Source organism: Falco biarmicus, chromosome 2 (assembly GCF_023638135.1).
Source record: "Falco biarmicus isolate bFalBia1 chromosome 2, bFalBia1.pri, whole genome shotgun sequence".
Taxonomy (NCBI): domain Eukaryota; kingdom Metazoa; phylum Chordata; class Aves; order Falconiformes; family Falconidae; genus Falco; species Falco biarmicus.
In genome coordinates, this window is record NC_079289.1 from 45,308,257 (window position 1) to 45,316,783 (window position 8,527).

At 39.3% G+C, this 8,527-nt stretch overlaps 1 protein-coding gene across 1 annotated transcript in view; it reads right to left on the minus strand.

Moving 5' to 3' along the window:
* Nucleotides 1-7,437, minus strand: part of TBC1D4 (TBC1 domain family member 4) — a 57,023-nt gene extending 49,586 nt beyond the window's left edge. The window contains exon 1 of the mRNA XM_056329843.1: nt 4,371-7,437. Within this exon, the coding sequence (XP_056185818.1) occupies nt 4,371-4,406 (36 nt within the window). The 5' untranslated portion in view covers nt 4,407-7,437. The remainder of the gene's footprint in view (nt 1-4,370) is intronic.
* Between the last annotated feature and the right edge of the window lie 1,090 nt (nt 7,438-8,527).

Here is an 8,527-nt window from a genome sequence, read left to right on the forward strand (position 1 = left end):
AGCTGAAGATGGACATTTCTCACTTCATACATGCTAATTCATATTCCAAGACGCAGCTCTTTTTCCACTGATCACTCCTCTTATACTTTCTATGGTCTGTGCTTAAAAAAGCTCTAGAGTTGAAATCCCTTAGCTCTCTATTTTAGCAAAATTCACAAGTTAGCTGTCTGTTAATTAACATTTCCCTTTTTAGAATCCAGAATTCATTACAGGACAATTCACTTACATTTCCATTCAAAGTACAGTGATAAATGATAATTCTAGTCAAAATGCATAAATTCAACATGCAATCAACTACCATAATGTCAGCTGTTTAACTGGCAATTTGGATTTTTGAAAAAGTACCATCACTTCCACTGCAATTACTGGGTTCTGCCACTTGCTCATCACTTCTAAGGTAAGACTGGAGAAGAAATTCTTCGGTCTTTCTAATAATACCCAATAACCTCCTAACATCCTCCCGTCAGCAGATGCCCAAATAGGCTGAGAAGACAATATCAAGTCTACCACAGTAGGATTCCCCATCCATCCCCTCCCTCTGTCAGAGATATCCCCTACAAACATACACATAGAGTTTTAAGTAATTGCAATTCTATCTAAAAAAACCCACAACCACAACAACAAAACTCCTACCATCCTGCTGTTCATCAGCTGGTTTTATTTCCATCTTCTCCAGATCACGTATACTCTTCAGACACTAGTATTGAGTCACAACTACTATTGCACAATCCCTGCTCCCTGTATAGCTTTTGCTTCTACCTATCACATAAATTGCTACAGCGTTCTCACTTCAGCATAGAGGGATCCTAGCATTAGAGCAGGGGTTTCAGCTCATACTGCCCAACCAAACCTTATTCCCTGCTTTGTTTAGACAAACTTTTTTACAGGCCATGTTATTTTTTAGAGTGCACCCTTCTCAGTATTCATTTTTTTCCTGTTTTTCTACCTATCCACAGAATTCAAGTGAAAAATCAAGGTGAAAACCTGATACCCATCTAATCACCATAGTTATGAATACTTTTCTTATATACATATGAAGAGGAAAACAATGTAATACAGGGATATCACAATGGATAAGAAATATCTGTCAGTCCAGAACCAGTTCCAGATGCCTGTTGGTTGTTTCATGAATTCTCTAAATAGTATGGCCCAAAAAACAGCTAGCTTCAAGTATAAGATGCAAGACAGATACAAACATTGCTAGGCTATTAGTCATACATACAGATTTTATTGGTCTTTTGTGTACAGGAGTAACTGCATACAGATGACAATGTGCCCAGTGATCAACGATGTACCAGCTTGTACTGTTAGACCTGACTCTCTTCACTTCCAGAGTGATACTACCTTATAAAGAATCAAGTGCCACTGCCACCTGAGACATACCCGATCAGATTACAGTATCTTAATGTTTTGACTTTGGGCAAAAACCGTAACTGGGATCAAGTGGAGTCTAAACAAGAGATTGCATCTCTATATTCCTGAAATACAAGATACAGGAAAAGTTACACAATTAACCAGGCACAGCAACCATCCCAATGTGGCTTTTTACACATTTCTTTGGCATATGTCACTGGTTTTTGACATTTTGCTCCTCTGTACATCACGAAGTCCCAGTCACAAAAGTTTCACCATCAAAGTTGTGTAACATTTTTGGATTTGGGTATTAGCTTATTACCTGTTAATGCTGAAAATGTAGGGCAAAGTTAGACAAGACAGTAAGCAGAATGGAGATTTTAAAAAACTGAATTAACAGGATGAAACTGCTTAACTGATTTTAGAAATCAGTTTAGCAATATTAAGATGACATACTCCTGAAACATTCAAAACCTATTAATGAGTTTCCAAGTTCTAGTACTTCCCTGCAGCAGTCTCATGAAATTAAGCAGCCAAAGGGGAGAAACGGGATTCTTATTCCTGAAACCCACAGGGCCATTGCAGATCTTCCTGAATATATGCTATCAGCTGTTACAGTAGAGCACACCAAAAAGGTGAAATGAGTTTTTAAGCATTCACCATAAAGAAAATAAATCCTTAAAACATTTCAGAAATTAATCTATTTAAATACTCAGAATTTTTGTCACCAAGCCTTGAAGACAGTTATGTCAAAGAGGGAGGCTGGAGTAGAGGGGGATAGGCAGTGTATTTGCAGGGTGAAAGAGGCACACTTCCAGCCCAAACAAGCCCAGAGGTGTTAGTGCTGGAATAACGCAAGCAGATGTGATTATCCCTTGCTTTGCCTCTCCCAAGTCCCGTGGTCTAGGGGTCTATCACCTTTTTCCAAATATTGCTGGGCAGAGAAGATGACTACGTCCCCAACTGAGTTGCAGAGGATTTCTTAGGCAGAAAGGTCGGAGTCAATGGTGCCGTACCGCGACAGCAGTTCTCAGATCAGAAGGAGAAAGCAGAATCTCTGAATAGAGCCAAGAGAACTCAGAAGAACAGAGATCCTTCTTCAGGGCCTGTACCAAAATGCCCGCAAATGCAGGAGGCCAAAAAGACAAGGATGGACAGTGGGTACCAAAAGTACAAGACTAGGCCTGTGATACTAATTCAGCTCCTCAGTGTGAGGAACACTCCAAAACTTGGTTCAGGAGAAAAAAAAAAAGAAAAAAATTAACACTACTGAAACCAAAAAAACCAAGACTGTGAGTTAAGAGGCAAGTAAGAACTCCTCCATAATGATATGAAATAGGCAATATTTAACTCCAGGGAAACATGACTGATCCAGTAAGTCTAATTAAAGAAAAAAACAAACCAACAACCCCACACTTGGGAATCAAATCAAATTTGTTATTATTTGCATTTGAGTAGCCTAAGATTGAATGAATCACTCTTCACTGAATTATATCTGATTCAATACATGGCCATTCAATAAGTCAAGTTAGCTGTAATCATATCAGAACAGATGGAACTGGTCGAGTTCTGCATCACTACAGTAAGATTCAGCTCTGAATATACAACATAAGTGAAGCATGAGAGGTGTTATACTGTCACAAACTCTGTTTACTACAAACAGTAGACTTTTGGTAAGCTGAAACTAATGGCAGTGTAAGTTTTAGCCAAACAGTCCCCTAACTTGTTCCATTCGCACTTCATACCCACCTTGTCCCACCTCCCCCATGACCTTGATTACAGACCTTATGTACATCATACAATTGGCCAGCTAGTGTAGATGAGGCTGCAGTACTTAGCCTGGCTAGAAGACAGATATATTAATACCTGAGATCTGCTAATTCCAGCTCTGCAGGTTATGGGCTCCATCCAGTTCTGTCCCTTGTGACTAGACCTACAACAAGGTCAATACACAACAGAGAGCAAACACCTTCCTCGTGCACAAGTAGTGCACTGTTCAAAGTGCATGTGAACAGTACTGCCAAAAACTATTCTATTATACATAGAACGAACACAAGAAACTTCACTGTGTTCAACGCAGAAATGTATTTTCATGTTGTAAATGTCAGCTTAGCTAATGTAACTAACGCAAGATCTTTCATCTGACTTGATTAAAACCAAAGAGAGGACTACAGGAAAAGAGCAGAAGACCTTTCTTCACAGGTCTTCTCACGTCATGCAACTAGGTTTTTGTTAAAATTAATTCCAGTTTTAATCAACCCTGCCTTAAACCCCCCCAAGAAAGAACATCCCTTATGAGGTATCACCAATATCTTGAAGTTGCAAAACAGATAGGCTATCAAGCCTACTAAATCATGCACGCCGCAGCATAACACTAGAACAGTTTGTCACAAGTCTGGAATAGGCAGAGTATCTCCATGGTGATACTGCACACTTTCTTGAATAGCAGTGACAGAAGGTGAAGCATTAAAAACAACAACAATAAAAAATACACACACACTCCCTTTGAATTTACAACAGCCTCCAGTGAACAAAGGTGGAGCTCCCCTTTTTGCTGGAGGGATAACATTCAAATGCATCCCACAGTAATTACCAACCAGTGCTTTCAATTTTAACCCAAACCTTGAACTTGAACACTATGGATATTGTAAAGAAGAACAAAATTCCCTTGCTGTGTATCATTATCTCCACAGCTGGACAGAATTTCACTGTGCAAAGAAGCTATAGCCCTTGTTTGTTTCTAGCTTTGACATGGAAAATGTCAGTCTGCCATACATTAACAAAGCAAAGCCCCTTTTCATACATAAGGCTTATAAACATTAGGATGACTATAAAATACTATCTAAAATCTGGTTACTTAATGACAGCAGTTCCAGCAAGGCAATTACTTTCAAAGCAAGGAAGAAGCTCAGCCCCTCTCACTCGATCACCACGCAAGGTGCAGTGTCAGACCCCTTTCACCATGCAAAGAGACACGAGATGAATGAATCCATACACACGTTAGAAGCAGTCAGTACCTTCTGATGTGGCCTCCAGTTCAGAAGCACAGGCATGTCCAAGCAAAACTGTCATCAAACTTTAGTGTGATGAACACGAGGGCTCATGAATGGATTCCTGGGATAAGTGAGTGCAGAAAGATCCCCCTCTTCACAAAGGGCTGGCAACACTGCCAGCATTTCCTCAGGCTCGTTTCATGATATCAGGGTAGAGCCAGAGCTCTGCGCAGCAGCCGTTATGCTTCAAAAGCCAAGTATTTCCTGACTTCAGGCTGGAAGCACCCACACAGCTTCGACGGGTCCCACTCACGATTGAACTATGTATATGTAAAAATGAACAAAAGAGGAACAGGATACCATCCAGAAATCAACACCCTGTGCTTTGCTAATTACTGAAAGAGTTTGGCATCTATCAGTTGGAAACCAGCACAACTCTGAGAAAAAATTAGGAGCAATCTGATGTGACTCTCAGTTACTGTCAAGTTGTACATCCATAAGACAGGAGAACGCAGCCACAGCAGTGAAACATGAACAAAGACAAAATAAGCCATATATTACACCCTGCTATGTATTGGGCATTCAACACTGAGGCAAAGTTCTTATCTTACACCAAAACACACCCAAATGCCAGCCAAAGCGCAGATATCAATAACTATTCTCAACCAGAAAGAAGGGTGGGAGAGGGGAAAAAAAAATGTTTTCTTTTAACTGCTATAAATGTTTTTACTACCACCCAGTTAGTACAGCACTGATAATCCAGACCTTTTGTACTTCCAAATATGCAGCATTCTGCTGCTTCACACATTGGTGACAGTGCTACACTTAACAGTTCACACCATTAAAAAATGTATCTTTCTGATAAAGAGATAAAAGTCCAGTTCAGAGTAATTTAATTTATGCAGTCACACAAGAATTTGTTGACTTTGTTTATGTTAGAGATGTTTAGAAACTAGAACAGAAGAGTTTGTCTCCATTGACTGATTTAGTGCAGAAGAAATACTGACCATCTTTGGTTTTACAGAAATGAGGATTTGTAACCAAGAGGTTACAATGCTATCACAAAGGGAAAAAAGTAACAGCCAAATTGCTAAGCATTTCTGCAACCTACCTGCACTTACATGTACTTCTAAAAATGCAGTTTAGAAAACACAAAGGCAGGTTCTCAACAGGCAGCAATAAGCGTCTACCACCAACTCCAATTCATTCTGCTGCAAGTCTGGGCTAACAAAAACACAAGCCCAGTAGCAGGAAAGCTGGAACACAGGGGCTGGCAAAGAAAGACCTAGTGAAAGCAGCTTTTGGAGCTTCGAGCTGACTGTCATCTGTGGCAGCTAGAGCTTTCATGTTTCTGCTGTTCTCTACAGGTTCATTCATGAGTATAGCGAAAGCTTACAGCAACAGAAAACACATGATGAAGAAGCTAAAACCCATTAAAGAATTATATATAGTAAAGTTTTGCTTTCAAGAGACTGTCTTACTCCTATTTGCCTGGCTGTATTTTTTGCCAGGTGACTGGTCAGGACCCGATAGCTTTGTTTCTAAAGAACTGCTACAGAGCAATGCACTTATTTTACTGTTGACCTTCAGCCTGTATCAGGGAGATCACATACTCCTGCTGAAGGCAAAGCTGAAGACTACCACTAAACCAGCCCAAAGGGAGAGAGATTTTTAGATAGATATGGCAAAATTAAATTTAGTTCTCAACATAATTCTTACTTCAGATCAACCCAGGAATTACTTGTGCTGTTTAGTTTTGATACAGGCAACAAGCAGGATAACAAGTCTACCACAGTTGCGCAGCTTATGTTTAGAGAACCCACTACATTACTGCATTTGTTACTGGAAATTTGTGGATCACCTTACATATTCTGTGTGCTATACATGCACATAAGATGCTGTTTTGCCAAGTATCCAAATTTAAATAAGCAGTATAATGATAGAAGGTGGATCAAGTTACTTAACAGGAAAGAATGTTTAAGAGTTACAACATTGTTTGGATGCCTTAGTGGACAACAGATGATTTTTTTTATACTTGCATGCAAACACTCTACAGTGGTATATCAAAGAACTTCAATGACGGCAGCGACAGCACAGCTCAACAGTAACATTGCTTTAAGTAAGCACGGCTCTTGAATTCAGTACCTTTGCTCCCATGTTCAGGCCAGTCAGGCTGATGCTTTTCCACCTTTCAGATACAGCTCACACTCACTCTGCTTGAACACTTCGCAACCCATAGAAGTGTCAGTACAGAGCTCTCATGACGATCCTTATGTTCTTTGAATATGTAGAATAGTAAGTCTCAATTCACCTACTAGTTATATACTTTAAGCATATGCAAGTACTCTCAAGTTTGTTTCCAAGTTCAGGGCATAGTTCCTAGTGAAAGGTTTAGCAAAGTACAGCTTCCTTGAAAAGTTTCAGATGATGTTACAACTGCTTTAACCAAAGTTTTTCTAAACTATGAAAACACAGATTCAGGTATTAACTAGGAATTTTCTCCTGAAAACTCTGTATTTCTAACTTAATTTGGCACTTCATTTTCTAGTAAGAGGTTTATTAAAGAAGATGATGTTTTTAAGAACTCCATCATGTTTAACACATACCCTATTTTTAAAAGGGCTTGCCTGAGAAGATAAGGCTGTTACATGGACAATCCCAAACAATTAATACATTTTCTACATTCATTTCCTTTTTGGGGGAAAAAAAAAAGAAGCTACAATTGGAGAGCTCACTGAAGTATTTTGCCCATTTATGGTCGCTATCTACTTCTCAAATACAGATCATAAGATAGTGAACTTCATTTTAGCAGATTTAAAGTGCAAGTGCTAAGATTGAAATAAGTGCTCCACGCACCATATTTAAGAAAGTGGCAGTTTTCTTAATTCAGTCATTTAGATAGAAGCTCTCAAGATTTTAATTTAAAAAGATGAACTAACATGATTCACTATGAAACAAACACACCTTGGAAAGTCTAGTTTTGCCCTAGTCAAGAGATCAAGGTTTCGGGACTCCTCCATGTTGGACCATGATGAGTCCTAAAGTGAGTATCAGCCAAGATTTGGTTGAGAACCACCTGCATGTGATATCCATGGACGCCACCACCTTTGTAACTTATTTGGTACAATAACCACTGTTGTCTTCTATCACTGAAGGAGATGATGATTCAGTGCTTACTATGGCAGATAGGAAAAATTACAGACTTTAATCAGTCTAAGAGATCTAGCAGGTGTGTATGTATTTGGTCCAGAAGAAGTCTGGCACTGCAACAACTTCTAGCCGCCTTAATGATGCCAGAGCTTCCTCAATGATATGAAACCAAGGAGTTAGGTCTCCTATTTTATGTTTTTTCAGAAACTCTTGACTGCAGTATTGAGAGGCTTCAGACTAAAAACTTTTCTTAAAAAAAAAGCTCTGCTTACAGAAAGCTATACACCAGTGTCAAGCAGCACGTGATACTACAGTAGAGACACAAAAAAGTTACTACTGGGTTCAAGACTCCTTTTCTCAAAAATGCATGCACGAAGAAACTGCAAAAGACAAATGCACACAATTTATCAGTCAGTGTGCACAGAGCTGGAAAAAAAAAAAAAAAAATAGCTTGCAACCTAATAGCCTTTCAACAGCTTCTCCACCCTTGCCAAGGAACTTCATTAGTTTTCCAGTACTTTGGAAATACACACCTGTACAAGTTACAGCTTGTCCGGTAATCTCACAATTCAGAAGAGCAACTGCATTACCTTGCAACAGTATCAAATGCCTAAGCAACCAGTAATACAATTAACTTCTCCCAGATAACAACCAGCAAACAACCCTCGCATAAACACAGCAGAAGAGGATTTCAAAGCCAGGCTGATTCAGATGCTGAATTTCCAGCCGCTTTGAAACCAAGTGCCGGGCAGAGCAGGGAGCTTCCAGCTACTAGACCTCTACCAACACCAAAGTTTTGAATCACCACTTTGCAAGCAATAATAAATACCGTGCCTGAAGGCAGAGCTAGTGTATCACAAAACATCAAGTGCTACTCTTGCTGGGAGTCACAATAGTCTAATCTTGTCAATCACTAACTGTTAAAAATACTAAGATTTCATCAGCTGCTTATGTTAGCTGTGAAAAATATCAAATACAGTTAGATAGTTATAATGGTCAAAAGTAAATCTGTACAGACACAGTTGAAGGGG